The sequence below is a fragment of the Vanacampus margaritifer genome, chromosome 15 (genome assembly GCF_051991255.1).
Source record: "Vanacampus margaritifer isolate UIUO_Vmar chromosome 15, RoL_Vmar_1.0, whole genome shotgun sequence".
NCBI classification, from domain to species: Eukaryota; Metazoa; Chordata; class Actinopteri; order Syngnathiformes; family Syngnathidae; genus Vanacampus; species Vanacampus margaritifer.
The window spans coordinates 5,705,647-5,728,184 of record NC_135446.1 but is presented as its reverse complement, the minus strand read 5'-3'; the positions used below and the strand labels follow the sequence as shown (position 1 = coordinate 5,728,184).

The following is a 22,538-nucleotide window of genomic DNA, read 5'->3' as shown; positions in this document are numbered from 1 at the left end:
AAGATGGGCGGCGGACTTATCTTCTCAGAAAATGTAAATTAAATACAAAATTGTTTCAACTACAACAATACTGATAACCTAGTCATCCATTTCTGATTTGTGATTTGTTTTTACCCCTCGTTGGATCAAATTCTTGACCTAACGTGCTGGGCTACATCCTCAACTGAAAGCTCTGGGTATAAATAACCCAGCATTGGTTCGGTCCCTTTGGGACAAAGTGCTGGGTTGGATATTTAGGCCAATTTGGGTTGCTTTTATCCCAGCAGCACAGAGTGTAGTTTGAGTGATGTCACAAAACTATCGTGTTTGTTTTTGCTGTTGCACACACATCAGACATGTCAGTGAAGAAAACCCACTAAAAGCATTACACAACTTTATTGAAGATTGTGTATAAATACACATGCACATTTCAAATGTAAACCCAAGTGAACTCAAGTGCAGCCAAACCTGGAAAACCCTCATCATGCAAGGATGCCTGGATTATTTTTTTTGTACAAAAAAAAGTCCCCAAAACAATAAAGCCATCCTTTTATTTAAAAAAAGCAAAAGAGAATTCCTTTCCTGACAAGAGTACAGACCACACCAGCTCACCTTCTCCATTCCCAATCTTTACGCTCTTGCCAGGGTTTTAAATAGTTTCCTTATTAAATGCTTACATATAAATAAATAAACTTTATCAAATGTGCACTCACAGAGTGAACTCTTATGTACAGTACAGTCTATTGTAGCAGTCCCGTTCTCGCTCATTTGGAAGGGGGTGAGTCGGCCGAAAAGCAAGGCAAGAAGCATGGAGATGCTAAAGAAGCAATGGATAGCCAGCTGAAAGCAAAAAAAGAAAAGAAAAAATAACCACACTCCACCATGGAGAATAACAATAATGCACCGCCAATGCCACAAAACAAAAAAAAACTCCAGCTGATCAGGATCCCGAATGCTGAAAAAGATTTTTTTTTTTTTCCCCCTTTGACCAGACTCACCCCAAACCTCAATTCCCCTCAAAAGCACAACAAGAAGTATGTCACCCCTCTTGGAAAGGGACACATTCATCCAAAGGCCAGAGAAGCCGTCTCCGTCACATTCAACCAACGCGGGAAAGCCAAACGACAAAAACAAACGTGAACCTATTGAGAGAGAAGGGAGAAAAAAGGCAATCACATACACGTGGTCAGTGTTCACTGCGCATACATTCTGGCCCTCCTGTGGATGAAAAAGAAGGGGGGGGGGGGCGAGATGATGTGACAAGCAGAGCTTGTTAAATCATGTTGACATTCAATTGTGTTTAAAGAGGCCATGCAAAAGGAGGAAAGGAAGTGTGTGAGATTAAGAGTTAAGGCTGAGCGCGCACACACACACACAAATAGTCTGTCGCCATCTCACAAGATGGAGTCAACACTAAAATGCATAGCAGACAGTTTAAGACACCATCACCACAACTATCATTTATATATCTATGGCACGTCATTTGTGAAGGTGTTAATTGAGCACAAAAGCCTTTTGATGCAGACAAGGTATGGGTTAAGCCCGAGGAGTGGTACATGGCCAACAGAGGGCACCAAAGAGAGCTGGACATGAAAACAAGGTCACAGCAAGAGCAAAACAAGTTTGGAATTTAATTTCAATTGAAAATTAAATAATCTAACGAGCATCCAGACTTGAGATGTGCATCGCCTGCGCTAAGGAAGGCAGATTCCTGTACACGTTGTTGGGGTTTATCAGAGAAAAGTCTCATCACATTCATTTCTGAATTACTGCAGTGCCTGGCAATATGAACATAAAAAAAAATATATATCCAAAATTTAAAAAAAACTAAAGTGATGGTTGGTGATTGTGCACGTTCACAATTCAGCGCAGAATGACAACACACAGTGCTCCGTGTTTAAAATATGTACAAATTAAGCATACTAAAATCAAAACTTTCTCTCAGAGATATAAAACACTCACATGGCAACTGATGTAGCCTTCAAATCAAACGGCCACAAAGTCCTTTAGAATGACAAATGCAACAGGTGACACACACACACACACACAAACGGTGATTCAGCCACAGAGGAGGGCTCTGAATTCTCAGTGTACCGCCAACATCACGCCCACCTTGGCTCCACCTGGCGAGCCCGAGTGGGCCTGATAGCGCCTGCTTGCCATGCTGCGTGTCCATATGGCTTTGGATGGAAAGATTCCTATCTCTCGCTCTCTTCTTGCTCGCTCGGATTGTTTATGTCATGGCTTGTCAGTTGGCGCTCATGGGAACATCTCGACTGGGCGCCTCCTCTTCCTCCTCATTGTCGTTCTTACCGCACTGGTTCTCGTTCAGGTCCTCACTCGCAGCTGCGGCGGCGACATGAGAGGCTGCGCCCCGAACCGAGGAGGCACTTTGTCTGCCGTCACTCTCCTCATCGTCCTCCACGTCGTCTTCTTCCTCATCCTCGCCCTCCTCCTCTTCGTCGTTGTCCTCCTCTTTCTCACGGTCGAGAGCAAAGTAGCCGGTGCCTTTGACTGTATCCTGGCGCTGGTAGAAGAGCACGTAGCCCGCTTTGGACTGGACAAGAGCACAGTGGAGCCATGAGGATACAACTTTTTACAGTGTTCCCCCGCTACGTTGCGGTCCATTCGTTTTGACCTCCACCGTATTTCAAAAGTGATAGAATGTAAAAAAAAAATTCATTATGCTCTCTCTTTATTGCAGATTCTCACTGAGGAGTATGTCAACTTTAGTATGGTGAGAAAAATGCTTCATGCACATAAAATCCAAAATACTCTGGCATTTGTTTTGATATTGTCAGAGGTTGAAGTTGACATAAGTAGAGCTGTGCCGACATTGAGCTTTTGTGTACAGTTGTGGGCACAAAAGTATATAAGCGGGGGTTGGCTACATCTGGTATGAACTGGCCCTCCGTTTCAAAATGTCTTCCACTCCATGTCACTGTGCTTACATTAGCACACTTTCACTGTGCTTAGCTTAAATGGGACTTAATGGCATGTTTCTACAAGCATCATTTAGTTGGACTATGTGGAAACTTGAACCCCCATTTCACTCCTACTGAGTTTACGTTTTTCACCGATGTTGCGTATCCAACTGAAATAGTCCAGTATCTACAATTCGTCAGACTTCATAAAAATCATTTAACACTGCGTTTGGATTATTTTCCACTCGGTGCCATCAGACTTGTCTTTTTGATGACTATAAAAAAGGACAGGAATGACACTCACCACTATTTGATCCTCGCTGGCAGGCGACACGCTGCTGTCATCAAAGTTGTACCACTTCCCATCATCTGTGTTCTTAGCGTAAGCAGTATCTGAGCGGGAAAGAGATTACATCACATTAAAACCCGCAATGGTTCAAAACTGGCAGATGCTGAAAGTGCTGAATTTGGATGTGACCACCTCACAATGAAACCAGCCATGACTCGAGTGGACATCTTATAATACTTGATGACAATGTGTTTAAGAAGCAACACTCACAGTGGCCTCCGCCCATGCCGCCATAGTGGTTGGACACAGCAATGAGGTCATAACGACACGGTCCACTGTTGGGGTTAATCAGGAACTCCGACATGTCCAGATCGCTGTAGAGACAACACATTAGGAAGAGTATGAAGGAGGCCGGTTGAGATGTCAGTTTAATTAACTAATTTAATGGATTTTCACTGATTTTATAAGGCCCACAGAAAAACATGGACCCTACCAAATGAAAGGTTAGTCTCTTCTTTCATCAGTAAAAAAAAAAGTACCGTATTTTCATGACTATAAGGCGCACTTTAAAGTCTTAAATTTTCTCAAAAATCCACGGTGCGCCTAATAGTGAGGTGCGCCTTGTGTGTGGACCAAGGGAAAAAATCTGACTGACTGTGTGAGAGGATTTCCCGCACACTTTGCTTATATACAAGAAAGGCGGACCTGACTGAGGACAGACATGAGTGCACAGAAGAGTCAACTTGGTGGAGAGTTTTGCAGCACCACCTAACCACCACCCCCACCCCCATGTGTTCGCTCTGCCAATCGTGACTTGTATTCAAACTTATGCCATTGCGCTAATGCATGCATGTTCAGTGAGCATGTGTCCTTTTTTTCTTGTTTCAGAGCTTAAGAAGAAACTTACAAGTTAATTGTTTGATTGACAGCTCCCTTCAAAACAGAGGGTCTGCTCGAGCAGTGAGTGAGGGAGATGGAACATACCAAATGCAAAGGGGTGTCCAGGCTAAACTACTACATACAGTAGTGTATTGTTTCCTTTTTTTTCTTTCTTTTTTAAATGCTTTGAGCAAATTGAACGTGTACTTACAGCAACAGACATCACAAAAGTCACTTTGAAGTAGTGCAAGTCTACACCATGTAGCTAAACAGATTACACCACATACTAAAGACACCAGATAGGTTTTTCCCTTCCTTATCTCCGTGACTCGAATAGGCACATCTCTTTGCCGCTGAGAAAAATAGTTCGACAAATGAACGCCAGAGCTTGCTATCAGTCCGGGAGGCTGGCGAACACAGCTTTACCAAGACTGGTGCAAGTTATGCCACAATTTGTCAACGTTTTTATACGTTTTTGGGAGCAAATGAGTTAATGATGTGTACCTTAGTGGAAAATCCACAAGGGAGTCTAGTTTATCCCTCATGTAGCGACTGTAGGAGAATCTTTTCAGATGGACCACGAGCACTGGAGGCAGAGACCACAGGTCCAGCTTCTTCGTGGCCTGCTGGTGCTGCTTACAGTTTGGACAGTACCTGTAGACGTGCGTCACATGCCATCATGACTACTGGGTGTCAGAGCAAAGTGCTTCAAAAACTACCTTTTACAAGTACTGGTGCTGTGTTTTTCTTTCCCCGCTCAATATTGCAATTGCAATTTAATATGCGATCATGTTTTTCTAGGTCTTCTTCCCATGCATTTTTTAAACACACAAGCAACAAATGAATATGAATAAAGTAAACAATCAGATTTGTGACACATAAATGTTTTGGTCCTACAGGTTAGGCTTATGCTAAACAAAGGCAAACAAACCACGAATGAACATGAAAGGTAGTGCATGCGTGTAGAGTTAGAGGTACATCAGAGTTGTTAATTAACTAAATACTCTTGCATCTTTTAAGCTTTCACAATGATAGCATCTCAAAATTCTACCAACCAAGTGTGGTGCAAACATAAATTAGTGAGTTCACACTGAACTTGTCTAAACAATAAAAAGTAGCACCGAAATGACCAACATTAAAATAAACTAGCATGGTAGGCCTAAATATTCATCAAAAAATGAGGGTTTTTTTTCATATTATTGTAAGACAATGTAACATTCCACACAGCCTAAACATGAACACTGCTCATAAATATAGGTAGCTATGCTGTGCTTGATTTAATAATTTTGCATCATTATTTGCAGATTATTATTTTTTTAACAAACAGCTCTTAAATGATTAAATGCAAATTTATTCAACTTCAAAGTTAAACACAAATAAACTGTGCTTGTGCAGTGAGAATAAATGTTGTAGCTGATAGGAACACATAATATAGTTACCAAGGGTCCTCAGCTCCCAGCTTCTCCTTAGTGGTGAACAGTTCGATGCAATCTTTTAACTTGAAGTAGGCCTTTTTCTGAGGCTTGTACTCCATGCTCTCATGCTTGTCAAAGTCCTGGAGAAAATGCCCATTGGTGTGCATTAGAGCATAGAGCATGAAGAGCTCTATTTACAGTGTGATGCAAGGTTTACCTCAACAACCATGTCGTCAAAGTACTTTTTCTTCATTTCGGGTTCCCAATCCAAAGATAGATAAGAGCGGTCTGGAAGACAATGACAGACTTACGTGAGTAATTAAAAAATAGGAATCCTCAAAGTGAGTCCAAGAGGGGAATGTTAATCAAAGAAAGTCACGCTACACCGCACGTCCTACCATTGAGCCGCAAGTGTCCCTCATCGAAGCGGATCTGCCTCGTGTCCTCCTTGATGAGCGAGAAGTCACCTTTTCCCATGTTATTGAGCTGGAATGTGAATAGTCTCTTTTTGCTGTGCCCGCTGGTCTGCTGGCATTTGGTGGAGTGCTGCGGTGCAACCATGCCGTTCTCCAGCTCATTGTCGCCACCCACCGAGTCCTCGGACTGGCTGTTGTCGTTCTCGGAGGGCAACTCTTGATCCTGACTGGACTCGTCGTCCTGCTCATCAGTCTCCATTTCGCCTGAAGCAAGAAAATTATTATTATTTTTTTATTAAGATGTCAACACAAAAACAAAACAAAAAGTGTTTCACTAACTTGGCGACCCCTCCTCCAATACGCCATTGGTAGCATTGCCGTTGACAGCGTGTTGTTTGGTTGACTGGCTCTCTTCACAGTCGTCCTCATCTTCCACTACAGTGGATCTCACAAACCGGCTGCAAACACAAGACCACTTTCTTTCAGAGAGAAGCAGTAGACGGCTTTAAAAATGTAGTTATTAGACTAGTTCATACTTAGTATCTCTGCTTGGAGGCAATGAGCAAATAATTGCCGTGTTAACAATGCTTGGTGAGACTTAACACAAATGCGTATAAACCCACCAAAGGCGCAGTAGCAGCATGTTGTAGAGTTTGTCCTCATTAAGCGTCCGAGGCACAGCAATGAGGAAAGGCTGTCCGAAAAGCGGCGTGCTGGTCTGATTGTATCCCGACTGTTTGTACTTCTCCCTTAAGTGCACAGGAATCACAACGTGGTCTGTGTCTTCCACTCTGTTTACTGCAACCTCAAACCTATGGAAGGTTCATATAGCTCATCATTTACTTCATCTTAACACCTGCAAGAGGTGACCTATAGGCAGAAAAGACTACCTAAGTGGTACATCTATACAGTCAGTGATATGCATATAAGCATTTGACACTCACACGTAGATATCATCTCTCTCCATGATGCTGCTAAGGTTGTCGTTGGTGGCAAAGATCCGGTGGAAACGGTGGCTGTAGATGTCTGTTACGATCATCTGGGGAGGATTGAATGTTGGCGGGAAACAACAAAGTCAAGTCCAAACAAAACATAGATAAAAGTCACTATAAACTCTCATGTAGTGGTTGCAACTTGTTTTATCTTTTAGTTTATTGTTGTTTGCTAGCAAGATTATGCAAAAACTACTTAACAGATTTGCACAAAACTTGCATGGAGGGGTACTTTTTCTTCATTTCGGGTTCTCAATCCTTTCATTCCGCTTTTGATAATGTTGCAAGATGACGAGGCATTTTTTTTATCCTACAAAATCCAGGCGTATGTAAAGAGTGAATTGCTATTACAGTTTGTAATTTGGTGCCAAATTAGGATAGTTCATCCTTGGCAGACGGAGGTCTGTGCTCCACTGAGAACCTTTCTGGTTCAATAACAAAAAGGACAAAACGTTGCCCTATGTGCAACTGAGTCTGTATGATCAAGGACACTTTAAATGATTAAACATCTATATTGGGCTGTGTGACAGTGGAAAAGGTCAGCGTTTTAATGTGGCAGCTTTTAAGAGTTAGAGCTCGTCTCGACATTGGAATGTCCGTACCTTCTCAGCAGGCACCCCAGACAAACTGGAGAGGGAGGTGCACAGGTCAGAGATGTAGCCCACTTTTGGCACAGTTAATTTGTACTGAGGAAAAACAAATTGCGTGAGAGACCATGCTGCTGAGAAGATGTAGAAGACATTCCCTGGTGCTGAAGGTTACCTGTGTGGGTTTGGCCAGAGGATCCAGTCTGACTAGATAAACCTCCAGTGTGCGCTCTTTCTTCATGGGAAGAGGCAGCGTCAAGTAACAGAAAGGATCAAAAGTCACAGAGACCTTAGAGCACACAGGACACACCAAGGTGGACTTAAAAAGGCCATGAAAGATGTCCACGATGATGGAGTCGTTCCTCTTGATATGGTTCTCCCAAGCCTCCTCCGCCAGCACCTGTGAGGAAAAATTATTTTAATACATTCCCAATACTCCTTTGTATGGACATTCAGCTCCTCCTGAGCATGGCCTTATCGACCTTATCGGGCCGGCCGTTGGCATCCTTTAGCTGTATGTACGGCTTCTTCCTGATCCGGTTCAAGTCCTCGTGAAGACCATCAAGGAGAAAGGCCAGTAGCTCATGAGAATCCTGCTGCTGGTAGCCTGAGAATTGAGGGGCAAAGCGGCCCACTTGGGTCTGTAGGGAGGTTCAGGAAAAACACAAAAGGGAGCCAAGGTTAAGTCAGAACACAAAAAACAAGGTTGCTTTTTTGTTGTTTTTTGGTAGTGTCCAACCTTGAAAGGCCTTGGCGTAACATAGCTGTATTTGCAGGACCACAGTTGCTTTATAAGCTCGGCGTAGGCTCTGGCAATCTCTCCCTTCATGCCCAGTGGGTTGTCCTCATTCAGCTCACTCGTGTACTTGTCTTTGAGGAAGTAGTCCGTCAGGGGAGGGATATTACTTAAACACTGAGAGGACATGAAAACGGCAGAGGACAATGATAATCACAGAGTGGATGGGCTTCATTTACATTTCAAGTGTCACATTCTTCTTGCCTTGCACATCACCTTTTTTTATGTTAAATGAAAGTGTGCCCTTGTAGGACACGCCGTTACCTGCACAGCAGAGTTCATGAAGCAAGTGTTGCCAAGGTTCGACAGGCCACAAAGGCCCGCATGTTCACTTTGCCGGCTCTGCTCCGAGTAGTCATAGCTGTTACTGTAGGTGTGGTAGGATGGTAGGCTGAAGCTTGAATTCTTCACGCTGCAATAAACAAGTGAAACACATTTTGATTGTCTGAAAATGCATCAACACACAGTTTATGTATACAGTAAGCTCTTTTCCGCAAATTTTTGGCAATTCACTAAAATGGCCAAACTAAGGCCTGCAGCAAGCAGACCTCTGAGAGGGCTGCGAGACAGCGTTGCTTGTTTGGGGCTCCCACTGGTCGAGGGAGACCGCTGTGATGACGGCGGCGGAGGCACCGGCCTCACAGTTGAGCACGCGGTGGTCCACCCTCCTGCTGTCCAGCTCTCCCGCTTCTGACCTCAGGCACCACCAGCAACACAGGAGCATGACATCTCAGCCCCACCCCGGCCCACGCCGGCCTGCATGTCGCTACAAAACTGAATGAGCGGCAGACTGCTGCAGGTTGCTTTTAGGGCCGGGGAACGCAGATTCCAGCATAGGAGAAGTGCAGCTCCATTCTCAACTCAAGTCTTAATGGTAATTCCAGCATCAGTCATTGGCAGTCCAAATGGAATATGATCCATAGCAGCCTGAATGAATGACTTCCAAAGTCTACTAACTAAACTAAAACATTTAAAAAACACTTTCTGTCCTCTACTTGACTGAGAACAAACTAATCATCAACCATCTTCTTCTCTTGGCAGACTTATTATCTTCTCCACCTGTCCTGTCCTGTCCTCTGGTCCTGTCTCCGGCACCTCCCTCTGGCCTGCCTGCTGCTGCTGCCGCCGCTCTGCTGCTACCAGCGGATATTTATAGCAGCAACAAGGATGCTCAAGAGTACCGCTACCGAAGCTGGAGGTGCTCAGAGAAAGAGAGAGAGCGTGGGGAGGTGGGCGGAGGAGGGGCGGACAGTACAAGGCGGTGAGGGTCTGGAGGCGGGCGGTGCGGTGGGGGAGAAAGAAGCCAATCGACTGCATCCAGCTGAGGCTGCAGTATTCACAAGCCTGACTCCCCCTGTAAATGTACATTGATGCATGTTGTTCTTCAATCTATTGCATTCACTAACCCTGTAGGCACACCTCTTGGGTCAAAGACACACTTTGGCAGTCTGTGTAATTTGATACGCCATGGTTGTATTATAAGGCTTTTACAAAAGGGGGGCAAGGGTGTGTGAATAAATCAACTACAACCTGAAGAAAGTGCATTTTTATGACACTGGGCTTCTGCCATATGTGAAGAGGAAAGTAGACGAAGAGAACTCTGAAGGTCACTTGCCAGCCAGAACGTGTGCATGGCAATGAGCTCACTAGAGACAAGAGCGAAAGGATAGTGAGGGAGCGGTTGGAGAAATGACAGTGACACTTTGCTGCTACCGTGCAACGCCACCAAAAGTGTGTGTGTGGGGGGGTGGGGGCATTACGTAATGCTGGACCATTACGTATGACAAAAAGAGGCCACATGCATAATTTATAAGAAACAATGGCGCTAAAGAAGAGCTTTTGCCGGGGAAACTTCACATTCCCAAAATCATCAGCCATGAAAATGTAATTGATATCAATGAGTATGCTGCATGGCTGTGAAACTTCAACATGAACCCACGCTGCCAAACACATTCATCGTGCAAAGTATGCAATGTAGCATGTGAATATCTTGGTAACAAAAAAAAACTAAAACATAGCATGCAGTAAAAAGATGTCAGGTGAAAAGAGCGGACAGTAGAGGATGCAGCTCCTCCCACCCTGAGACAAGCAGTGCTCTCTAGCAGAGGGCTGACGTAGCCTCCGGGTTCCATCACTTTAGCTGCCAACCTGCCGAGCTGAAAAGGCACTCGGCTCAGGTACAAGGAATCAAATTAAATAGCTGATGGCATAGAATAAAAAATTTAATTTTTGGAAATACTGCCATGCATCTTATCCAATTTCTCTATTCAGCCCCGTTTCAAAATAACTGGGTGATTTATTTTTTTTTCCATAAAATAACTACTGTCATAAGTGACCTGGAACTTTCTCTGCATCCTCGTGTGAGGTTTACCAATCTGCTTTCTGCAGTGTCTTCCAACAAGGAGCCTCACCTGCCAATTGACATCACACACCTGTTTACTGTCAAAAAGATGTGTGGTGTGCGTTTGCTGGCCAGAAAAGACACTAAATTTCAATATTTGAGTTTTTAAGCATTCTTGGGTCCCTTTGAAAGGCGCTATATAAATCTGAACTATCATTATTATGCCAGTGTTGAACAATGTCCACATGTTTTTCCCCGCCTATGAACCTAATTAATAATGCAATTTATGAAACTCCAAAGCAGTTTATTGACATATTTGCAAGAATGTGTTGATTTTAGCTTGGAACAATAGGTAGCAAGTAAGTACTGCAGTGATAGTACCATACTGTAGATCATAGGTGATGTGTAATCAACTCACCTGATTCTGACTTGCATCAACTGCTGTGCTCTATTGAAATAATAAAATATTGTCCTGAAGGTTGGCATCTACTAACTACACTCATGTGCAAATAAACCTATTGTATGTGCACACAGGTGAAATCAAGAAAGTGTCACCCTGGATGTGGGCTATTAACTGCCACGGAAAAATGCTGACGAAGCGACCCAGAGGCACCAGTAGGCCACTAGCAGAGAGCACTGTTGTCACTGAATTCCAAAGCAATCAATCACATTTTACCTTGCTGTCACCTCCAACAATTGAAACTGCATCCTTAGCAACTTTCTTTAAGCCCCGAATCCGCAGCCAGAGATAGACGTGCTTGACTAAAATTGGATACTCTAAACTGATAGTGACAACATTTGGGAATACATTTAGCAAAAGTGACCAACAACACTCAGCTCCATCTCTGGCTGTTGACATCCACACATCTGCCCCTCTGCTACTACTAAGTCTTACTTCCTGCTGTTGAAGCTGCTGTTATGATTGTTTGTGAGAGATGAAGGCGAGATCTTTGGCAAAGCAGAGAGATTGGAAGCACCGGATGACCTTCAAAAAAAAAAAAAAAAAAAAGAATAGACCATGAGTTAGCGGAGGGGGAAAAAGCTGCAGAAAGGTGCCGGATAAATAAAAGTTAAATGATTCAAAATAAAGTGGTTATGTGTCAGCAATGACAGGTCAAGCAAAACAGGTGGCCTGTGTCATAGAGGAAGAATGAGTAAGGTGCTAGGCTGGCTAAAGGCTCATGTACAGTAGACAATCTAATTATGAAGGATTCTATCATGCCTGACAGCAAGCTACAATCTCAGTAAAGCTTGTGCTTGTTCATTAGTCTACATTATTAAACAATTTTCCCTTTCTGTGAAAAATCAAAAATTCTTCCTTTGGGTCCACAAGCAAAAATAGAAGCCAGGAGTGTTCTCACTTGGGTGCATCTGAGCCTCGGGGCCATGAGCCGTCTTTGTTCTTCTGCTCTATTACAAGAACCTGCAAGAGACATCACAATAGAACATGCTGAAGTGATGGGGGGGGGGGACCCTGAGCGAGAGAGAGACCTATTTACCCCATTGATCATTTAAAAAGGCAACAAACAATGATGGAAGAATAAACATTTCAACAAATTCTATAGTTCTCCACCCAAAACTTTAAGTTAGACTTCAAAACAAATGCAGGGCAAACAATTGGGTGATAAAAATTTGCATACATTTCCATATTTTCCCAAAAGCTATATTAGTCAAACCCATTCTTTGTGAGGCCTTAAATATACAGGCCTTGAATCACGCGACTATTTGCACGTAATGAGTACCAAAAAAACACACAAAAACGCAACCTGTCCTTGGTAGAGACCGGCGTCTTGGATGGTGCTGTCGGGCTTGTTGAGAGGTTCAAAGGTGTTGGACATGTACCGGTTCCAAAGTCTGGTTTCCTTCTCATCAGGGATGCTGAAGAGTTTGCGCATCTCCTTCTCTATTAGGTCTGCAATAGAAAGCTTACATTATTTGAAAAGAAATGAGTAGCTGAGAAAAGCAGGCAGTTTTTACATCTAAATGTCTTTGTGTCACAAACGTTGTTTAATTGTTTTTTTTCAACCTTTACTAAATCAAAGTACATATTCTACATTAAAACTCTCACAGAACATGCAACAAATCGTCACAGAAACAAATACATACTGAAATGGTGATCAGTTTGGTTCAATTTATTCACATTTTTAATTGATCTAGTCGAGGAATTGCATTACAATTTTTTGCCTGTCACTCACTACACCTCACTGGCATACATAGACAAAGAAAGATGCATTATTAGTCCTAAATAATTAATTTTCAAATCAATTAAGCAAGATTGGATTATTTCCCGCCGTGGCTGGGAATCCATGTGACTTACCGATTGTGTCGGCCTTGCTAAAGCGCCTGGTGATCAGATTGTCCATGTTGCTGTCCTCGCATAGCTTCAGCTCTGTCAGGTACACCTCCACCTTGTAGTGCTTCACAAACATACCTTGCTCCACCACCTAGGAAAAGATATACATTTTTATTTTTTTTATCGTAAGCACACTTTAATGCTCTAGTGTGGGGGTAGGGAACTCCTGTCCTCGAGAGCCACTGTCCTGCCTGTTTTAGATGTCTGACTCCTCCAACACACATCAGCTCACAGCAAGCTCTGTAGAAGTCTGGTAACAATCCTGATCATCATTAGGTGTGTTGGAGGAGGAAGAGATCTAAAATAGGCAGGACAGCGGCTCTCGAAGACCGGAGTTACCTCCCTCTTTCATAGTTTATTTATTTATTTATGTCTATTTTAATGCACATTGTGTGAGTTTGACATCCTCCCTGCCTTCCACCTTATAACATGTACAAGCCTCAATAGTAACCATATATCAGACACCTTAGCACAACACAAATATCTAACACTGAACCCCCAATTTGTGACACTAAAAACTGAGACTAATGTGTCTCAAAGTCAAATACAAACTTTTTATTTAGCATTTAATGTTCTTTGAGGTAACAGAGGTTGTGTCGCGGCTGCCACTCGGCTGACAGAACCTCAGTCAAGAGTGGAAGGCCTAAATTAGCAGCACCTTGTGGAAGCAGCTGAGGGGTCCTAGCCTATTTATTTCAACACTGCACGACTATGACACGCATGCACACACATACACTCTTGAATTCATATTCCCCAAGTAGCAATTGAACAAATGTCCAGCATAATTGCAACAGCCATGCACACCAGCTCAAATTCACACCAAACCCTCCACACTCGCCCCTGTCCCAAATCTCAAGACTCCCAGTGGGCCAGACATTCGAGCGCCCATGAGCTAGGAGGAAAAGTCATTGCCAAGAAGAATTCCTCAAATCACGCTGCTAAAAGCTTTTATCCCTCCCGCTTCCCTTTCCAGTGACGCCACTCGGATTCAGACTGACCTCAGCAGGCCACGCTGCGCTTCAAATAAAACAAGGACAATCTTGTTGCCGGTGCTAGCAAGAGAAAGAGCGGCAATCTTGTGATTCGAGTCCTCGTGTGTGACCCCTACCCCCTAAAACACGGAAATCGGGATGTTGACTCCACGGAAGGCACACAAGATAAATAAAAAGCATGATAAACCTCCTGCATGTTGTGCCTCGTAGCTCGCTCCATGTAGCTTTCCAGTCATCCAGAACGTTGCCTGAAAATAGAATCCCTTCGGATACCCGATACGTCCCAGCACATACATGGCAAAATGGGAGGGTCAATGGAGGAGAGAGGGAGGGAGTGAAGACGGAGGCAACACATCGGCAGCCATGATAGCATGACTAGCCAAATGTGCAGGTGGCATCCGACAATAGCAAAGTTGTTTCGACCAACATAAATGCAGCTGTGTGTTACTAGTGGCAAACAATTGCCATTCATCCCATGAGCAACAAAATAAATTTAAAAAAAGATAAATGTACATGTACAATAAACAGCACCACAGTCATATTATCTGATTTACAAGCTTACACCATGTGTAAACTTTTTTTCCCTCCTTCTTAGAAGGAGATCGATAGTATTTCTCCACCGTGGAATGCAATTCCACAATTCTGCCAAGTCATACCTTGCGTGCAATTGGCTCCTGGCCCTCCGTCAGCCCGTACCAGCTGACCAGCTTATTCCAGCCCTCCGTGGGGACCAAGATGTAGTCAAGCTCATCAATGAGGTGCTCCTTGATGGCCAGAACATCCCTATCTAGAGGTAAAGAAAGGGGGAGAGGGGGTCAGAGACAAGTATGCAGAAAGGCCCAATGAGCACAACAAACAAGGGAGGTACACAAAGCAACCCGACAATGACCACAAAACACAAAGAAAATTCCATGAACCTTGCAACAAAAAAGAGAGAGAGAGAGAGAGACAGTTAACAACGATGTTTGTGCTCCTCTGAGCTATTTGTTTAGAGTCGCCAGAACAATGCCTCTATTTTAATTGTTATTTTAATGTCTTAAGATGCAAGTCATCAGCTGTCTTACCTCGGAGAAGGCCAGCGTTATCAACTGGTCCGGGGTAGACGTTCTGGTCGCCCATTTGATATTTGTCCCAACTATCAAATCCCACATATTTCTTCCACTGTTTGAACCAGTGACTGTCCACCAGGTACCTGCATTGATGACCCAAAAAATTTAATTAATTTAAGACTCAACATGCTTAATTTAAACATGGGAAGGTTTCAGATATCTGAAAGAAGGCAGGGTAACTTTTAAGAGGTAAACATTAGTTTAATGGTAATGCCGAGTTGAGTTCGAGTTGCTCAAAGTGTGGCCAGCTGGTTCTGTGATTTTGACAGGTGCTCCTTTTTCCGACTCCGCCCTAAACAAGTCGCCGAACGAACCCACTGACAGCTTCGGTATTAGCTATTAGCTTGACCACACAAATCAATAAACCGGGCGTCCCACAGTCATGTCATGAATTAAAAAGCGCTTAACTAAAGTAGGGGGGACAGACACAGTAACTCGAGAATGACGTTAAATGTATGTCACTCAACGGAGGATCGCTGACACACATGAAGCTGAAGGCTAACTCGAAGCTAACTGTCAACACGGCTCCGTAGTCGCCACTTTTTTCCTCTTCCGTGGCGTCGACAGGCGCGGCCGAGGCCAGCGGTGCCCACGCTGCGGTTTTAAAATGGCTCGAAGCCAACTCTTACCAAGTGTCGCCCTTTTTTAGTTGCGTTTTCATCAGTGCCGCGACCTCTCCTGTCTGGGTTTCCAGATCGGCCGCTCCTCCTTCCGCCATCTTTCCTCAGTCATGCCGCGGTGCATGATGGGGGAAATGCTGTGGGGGCGTTTCAGAGGCACGTTGTGCGTGACAAGGGATTGACGCACAAATTTTCAGCCAATCGCGAAGGAGGAACGGCAACTTTTCAAAAGCAGCATATACGTCATTTCTGGAGTTGTGTCATTTCTTTTTAAAAATGATGACAAGTGTTTATGTTGTAATGAATTTACCGATGAGTCATTTTATTTTTGTTTTACAAAAATAGAAATGCATATTTATTAGAAATGTGAGATAGAACCACCATCCTGAATGGCTGTATCACCGGCAGGCTGCAACTGTGCCTGTTCACAACTTTTTTGTTTTGTTTACATTTTTATCTTTTCACTTATCAATTTTATATATAATTTGTCCCCATGTAGACGTAGAGGTACATATAGATAATGCACAATTTTTTTTCATTTCACTAAAATTTAGATTTACAGTATTGCAATATGTGATCCATTACTATTTCCTCTCTATGACATTTTTTATGCAAAAGAAGCTGGTGCCAGCTAAACACAGTTAACATGCACAGATTATTAACTCATTCACTCCCAGCCATTTTTACTGAAGCAATCCCCTTCGCTCATGGTTGTTTTACTAGATTTTGACAAATTTTGCAAGCCCCACAGAATATTGTGTTCTATTGCTATAAAAACATGGAACCAACACCAAAAGAAAGAGTAGTCTCTTCTTTTATCAGGAAAAAAAAATATATATAAAAAAAAATAGATATATATATCTTTCCATTTTGCAGCAATTAGCATTAGAATATAGCTAATCTTTAATCATTCACAAATCTGTTTAAAACACTGGGGAAAAGTTGTTTTTTTTGCAACATGGCCCTGGTAGATCTCTTATACTCTACTGCCACCTGCTAGCCGCTTTTGTAATAACTACCATTGCTTTTAGCGTTTTCTTCAGTTTAGAGGCTGCATCAAAGCCTTCTGTATGGTCTAGCTAGCATTAAAAAAAAACACAAACGTATAAATATGTTTTTGGGACCTTACCAATATTTAAAATAGAATAGAATGGTTTTATACATTTTGGGGATTAAATGAGTTAAAAGAGACAATGTAAACTTCCACCTAGGATTTTACATGTTTATTTAAAAAGGGACTTACAAATTTATTTGTACAGATAATTTGTTACAGCATAAAATAAGAGACTACATTGACGCAACAGTGAGCACAGTAATCCTGTTGGCATTGTATATTTCCATCAAATTTCATAAAATAAAATTGCATACTCAGAAATACAAAGGACAAAAATGCCAAATCACTTATGATAACGCATTATAATACAAATAGGGCTATAGAGCCGCGTAGAGCTATTGGATACAGAGATGGCTGCATTCACAAGCAAGCTATTAGTAATTTAGCTATCTTTAATTCTATTCAGCTCTTAAAATTGAACCAGAATCAACCTGTGTAGCTCCACTGGCACCTCATAAGTTTGAATCTTGCTCTGACACAGAATGGTAGCCATTTTTATTCCTGCTGGTGTCTTCCTCTGGAGCAAAAATGGCCAGCATCCTCTCTTGCTCTCGCTTGGTTTTGGGCAAGTCCTCAGATGGTGTGATGAGCAGTTGGATGCGCTGTAAGATGACACAAAATGTCAATGTATTCAAGAGATGCTGCTGTGTATGCATTTTAGTAAGTTAAGGAAACATCAAATGCATTACCTCCCTGAATGTTCCTTGTGTGCTGCTGATCTTATATGCCATCCACAGGGGGATACAGACCATGGAGGAGTTTGCCAGCAGCCAGCCAATCACGTAGCCCCACCACGGATACACATATTCATTGTTGTATTTTAGCGGAGTGTATTTAATGAGGGAGAAGGCAAAAGTACCCTGGGGAGACAATCAATAAAAGTCCTAAGTAAGGTACCACCGTAACTTAGTTTCAATGTGGACACAAAAGCATGATATTTTGTGCCATATCTTACTAAGTTTGAAACTTACGATACATGTGGCCGGAGTGAAGAACATCCAGCAGTACTTGATGTAAGGCCCAGGACGGTAGCCAATCATGTCTTCGATGTTGTCATAAAAGCGATCAGCACCTGGAGTGTCCCATTTCAAAGAATTGGTGTTGGGTGGCGATCACTATAATATTATATTTTTCCCGTTTGATGGTGGCTTACCGTAGACCCACGCGATGCAGACGGTCTCAAAGAGGCCCATAAAGAGAAGACACATTCCACTAGCAGCGTAGTAATCAAAAAGCTGGAAGACGTACATGCCACCCTGTAGAAAATAAGAAAAATGCACTTTAACCAGTACAGGTGAATTGAATTTGACCTATAAACTTTTGAATGCACAAATGTTTCTTTTCTTTTTGTACGACTCTCTCAAAAGGAGTTGAAAGGCGTTTGATCCATGAATAGAGAAACAATATTTCTGGTCCAATTCGAACTGGTATCTTAATAGTCCTCTTCATAACACTGTTCATATTTTGACAACATGAGACCAAGACATCACCCAACAATACATCAACCGTACCTTGCCATGGCTTGGTTTCAAACAAGAAGTTCTCAGAGGGAAGCAGTCACTAATCTCAAGTGTCACCGAGTGTCATCATGTTGCGACAGAAATGTAGAGAGACTGGATGAGTCACAGTAAGGAAAGTGGATAGATAGCCCCGTTCTGCTGCGTTGGGCTTGGGTCGTGGGCCATGTTGGGGTGGGGGGCGCTCCTGGCTCCTGGGTTTGCTCTCCGGCCGGTGGCCCCTGCGGGGCCGGGGTTGTGCCTTGGCGCTGCCGTGGCCTGGGGGGCTGTGCTTGCTCTGTCCTGGCCGGGGTCGACGGCTCCCCTTCTTGGTGGAGGTTTTCATGCATGCCAGATCCACCACACCAGCATCTATTGAAATTCAAACACAATCTGCTTCTTCCTATGGTCGTTGAATCGGTGGAAGCTGATGTCTGTGGATCTCACTCTGCTTCATCTGTCCTTCCTTCCTTTCCTCAGTCTCTCCTTTGGTCTCTTGAGGTCTCCCTAATTTGTTGGAATTTAGACGTTTCTGGGGTTGGTGAAACTCTCTGGTTGGTAACCCGGTGGGTAGTAGGTGATGTCTGGTCGGTGCTGGATTTCACTTTCCTTTCTTTTCTTTGATCCTTCCTCGGGTCTCCTGACAACCTCACGACTCTAGCTGGATTCTGAAGTATTCGGTTTAGGTAAACGTTATGGGATTTTTAATAGGTTTAGATGAATTAATGAGCACACACACACCCGCACATGCACACACAAAACAAAAGCAAAATAAAATTAAAATTAAAAAAGGAGAGAGAGCAATGATGATGACATGTTGACTCGGTAAGATTACCGAATGAACAACACTGAGCTTTCTTAGGAAAAAAAAATATATATATATAAAAAAAAGGAAAGTGTATGTCCTTGGAAAATTTCATAAATCAAGCACCTATTTTGGGTTCATTATTAAGTTTCACCTAAAATCCAAATACTACAAACTTTTTGTCAGTAGTAAACTGCTTTTATATAAACTCCAGCACATACAATATACATTGTCATCCAGAGTTATACCAGAAGCCAAACTTCTTACAAAATAAAAGTTGTTGACACCTCTGCAGAGCATTCACGCTTCCAGCTGTGCAGAGGTGAAAACCTGTCATCCATATTACAACGCAGACGTGGCTAACCCTTTGAATAGCAACCATCAGCAGAGGCTTGTTGCACCCTTAAGTTAAGGCCTACCTCCATGAGCATGATGAGGCCCACAAGGAAGGAGAGGAAGACCACAACAAGAAGGAAGAGCTCCCGGCGGTTTTTACGGCGGAAGGTGGCGGGGTACATGTCGACGATGGCTGTCATGAGGCTTTCCACGCACACAAACTAAAAAAAACAGAGCGTCCGTTTTAATCATTACAGGAGAACATTCATTCATACAGCGGCGGAGAATAATCTCACCTGACTGTCTAGCCCAAGAAAAACAATCATGATGAAGAAGAGGGCGGCCCACAGTGGAGAAAAGGGCATCATGGTCACAGCACGTGGGTAAGCAATGAAGGCTAAACCAGGGCCTACAATGGACAACCAATCAATGGAATGAATTACATACAGGATGCGTTCATGTTTCCCCGCTATATCATCAGATTTTTAATTGGCCTACTATTGGGTTTTTACAGGCAAGTCTGAAGTTAGAGTTGCGTGTCTCCAGTATAATACATAATTTGGAAATTTGCCGATTTGTGAATTTTTGGGGGGAACCTATCCTGCGTTACTCGCTGAAAAACCAAAGCCATGTATATTATAAAAAATATTGCGGTTAATGAATTATGTTGAAGTGAGTGGAGGAGTTTAATGTGGCATCTTTTAGAAAATGGTCTTTTGTTGCAGTCTTTGTGGCATCTGGAAGCAACATTTTAGAGTGGGTGTCAATTACTTGCAGATTTGGTGCTATTTGTCGCTGGGCTCGGGCCCTCCCTGCAAACGAGTTAAGAGCAAGAAGAAGAGCAAATTTCAGTGTATAATATTGTTTGAATATTTATTGTTCCCACAGAGCAGAGCAAGTGTGTGCCTGTATTGTGGTATGCATTTGTATGTTTTGCTGCTTCATGTGTTTAGTTTGAATGTCCATAATTACCACATCTATGCTAGTTTCCATTAGCCAGTCGACATTTTGCATTATATGTTAGCATTAAAGGGAGGGTCCAAAGTTTTCACTTAGAAATAAACACATCATAAACACTGGATGTATACACATGAAATCCTTCTCAATCAACACCTCTGGGCTTCTGTTAATCTGTGGTGGTGATTTTGTCACTTGTATGGGTTGAGCCATGGGAGGAGTTTGTTTTGAATTGTTTGTTTACAAACAGAAACGGTCAAAACTTAAGAGCCCACCTTAAAATTAGCAAATTTTCGTATGGTGTGGTACCACACTTTGATGTTTAGTTTAATTATTTCTTTTTTTTTAATATATGTCCGTTTAAAAGGTGCTAAGCAAGACAAAAAAGTTGGATTCACAATACGTTTAAGAGTGTTTTGTCCAAGTTGTGTCTTAAATGCTGATGGGAGGAAGGGTTCAGCCTCACCAGATTCAGCCACCTCCGAGATGGGGACATTCTGCTCATAAGACATGAAGCCCAGAATGGAGAAGATTGCAAATCCAGCCACAAAACTGGTGCCGCTGTTCAAGAAGCACAATGCCAGGCAATCTCTGCAACACAGACGGTTTACTTTACTTTTTTTTTTTTTTTGCATAGTAGATGTTCAAGATTAATACGCATGAGTGGAAAAATCCTATCCCACCTGTAGCAGTTGTTGTTGTATTTGTTATAGCTGCCTAGAGCTGTCAAAGAGCCTAAGCAAATAGCATAGGAGAAGAAGATTTGGGTCCCAGCATCCATCCATACCTTTAAAAAATGATAGTAGGCCAATCATATAAAAGCAGGAAAAGCATTCAAATAGACGTAACATGCAATGGTTATACTTATATAATCCAGAGAATGCGTCTGCATAATCATTGCTGAGAGAAATCATATTAAGCATCTGTTGTTGGTATGCTTAATTGGATTAATTATTAAACAAAGCTCCCAGAAACCAATATATAACAGTTTCTTATGCTTTTTGTTACAAAATGGGCTCCAAACGCAGCTATTGAGCATAAGTGGGAGGCCTGTCTGCAACTCGCTCTCATGTTTACAGTCCCAGTGAAGTACTGGCCCAGAATTTCATCACTGTGGTCCCTGCCTCTTTTTGCAGAACGCAGATGGACGCAGCAGGCTTCCCCAGCAAAGAACCATGGGGAACCTGCATCTGCTGCATCCTCACCAGCAGGGGGCACAACACCAAAAGATTCTCATTTGGGATTTTTGACTGGGAATCACATACCGTAGCCGTTATAGATGCATACCATGGACACAAAACATGTCAATGACCAATAGGGAGGCCCAACTCCTTGATTCCACTCCCCAAAGTCCCACTATTTTTGTCCACATCAAGTGTGGCATTTTTGGTACCTGTGGGTCTGCAAGTCGTCCCAAATCAGGGTAGAGGTAAAATTGAATCCCAATCCCTGCACCAGGTAGGGTGAGTCCCCTCACCAGCAGCACAATAAGCATCACATAGGGGAAGGTTGCGGTGAAGTAGACCACCTAAATATCCAAAAAGAGGATGAAAAATAACAGCTGTGTCTCCATATTCATCAACCCTAAATAAAGAAAGAAAGAAAATGGACACTTTTCACTTCCCACCCACTTTTCCTGTGGATTTCACCCCCTTCCAGATGCAGAAGTAGCACATGACCCAGGCGATGAACAAACAGAGGACAAGGTCCCAGTTGAGCGAGCCCATGTGGTCGATGCCCGGAGAGATCCTCAGCGCTCGTCTCCTGTCGAGACCAAAAGAGAAGATTCCTGCCGTCACACCTCACACATGTGCCGGACAATCACAACTTGAGAACTCACTCCCAGAACTCCATGACCGGAGATGTGGCATTGAGGAAGATCGTTTGGTTGATGGAGGTGTTTCTCCTCTGGAACTCCACGCAGTTTTCTGGAAGAAAAGGGTAGGCATGCAGTCATTCTGAAGCGTTAACACTCAAATAGTTTTACATTTTACCTGTGTTCCACGAGTTGTTGCAAGAAGACCACGGTAGATCCCAGGAGAAGGAGAAAGACAGATAGAACATCCCCCAAGCCAGGACGATGATGTAGTAGAAGTTCAGCAGGGTCACTATCACCTGTGTGCCATAGCCAAGACCTG

The 22,538-nt window shown here is 43.0% G+C and overlaps 2 protein-coding genes across 6 annotated transcripts in view; both read right to left on the bottom strand.

The window, feature by feature from the left end:
• Window positions 1–356: 356 nt before the first annotated feature.
• Window positions 357–15,844, bottom strand: usp15 (ubiquitin specific peptidase 15). Of its 5 annotated transcripts, XM_077543516.1 has the most exons (22): window positions 15,702–15,844; window positions 15,028–15,155; window positions 14,620–14,750; window positions 12,936–13,062; window positions 12,385–12,530; window positions 11,980–12,041; window positions 11,514–11,603; window positions 8,542–8,689; window positions 8,221–8,394; window positions 7,964–8,122; window positions 7,657–7,881; window positions 7,497–7,580; window positions 6,847–6,941; window positions 6,526–6,714; window positions 6,242–6,360; window positions 5,885–6,166; window positions 5,704–5,774; window positions 5,511–5,626; window positions 4,576–4,725; window positions 3,463–3,566; window positions 3,208–3,296; window positions 357–2,536 (listed from the first exon to the last, which is right to left on the bottom strand). In XM_077543516.1, the coding sequence occupies exons 1-22, from the start codon at window positions 15,788–15,790 to the stop codon at window positions 2,228–2,230; spliced, it is 3,087 nt and encodes a 1,028-aa protein (XP_077399642.1). In that variant the 5' UTR covers window positions 15,791–15,844; the 3' UTR covers window positions 357–2,227. The 5 variants fall into 5 exon arrangements, with proteins under 5 accessions (XP_077399642.1, XP_077399643.1, XP_077399644.1 ...); XM_077543517.1 differs by lacking the exon at window positions 11,514–11,603; XM_077543518.1 differs by lacking the exons at window positions 11,514–11,603; window positions 11,980–12,041; window positions 12,385–12,530; ... (2 more) ...; window positions 15,028–15,155; window positions 15,702–15,844 and adding an exon at window positions 8,826–9,295.
• A 1,056-nt stretch (window positions 15,845–16,900) lies between these two features.
• Window positions 16,901–22,538, bottom strand: part of LOC144034621 (sodium- and chloride-dependent GABA transporter 2-like) — a 7,951-nt gene continuing 2,313 nt past the window's right edge. The window contains exons 3-14 of the mRNA XM_077543521.1: window positions 22,395–22,535; window positions 22,241–22,328; window positions 22,032–22,164; window positions 21,794–21,928; window positions 21,084–21,187; window positions 20,867–20,991; window positions 19,740–19,852; window positions 19,527–19,664; window positions 17,960–18,062; window positions 17,778–17,878; window positions 17,496–17,666; window positions 16,901–17,408 (exon numbers count right to left, since the gene is read on the bottom strand). Of these exons, the coding sequence (XP_077399647.1) occupies window positions 17,259–17,408; window positions 17,496–17,666; window positions 17,778–17,878; window positions 17,960–18,062; window positions 19,527–19,664; window positions 19,740–19,852; window positions 20,867–20,991; window positions 21,084–21,187; window positions 21,794–21,928; window positions 22,032–22,164; window positions 22,241–22,328; window positions 22,395–22,535 (1,502 nt within the window). The 3' untranslated portion in view covers window positions 16,901–17,258. The remainder of the gene's footprint in view (window positions 17,409–17,495; window positions 17,667–17,777; window positions 17,879–17,959; window positions 18,063–19,526; window positions 19,665–19,739; window positions 19,853–20,866; window positions 20,992–21,083; window positions 21,188–21,793; window positions 21,929–22,031; window positions 22,165–22,240; window positions 22,329–22,394; window positions 22,536–22,538) is intronic.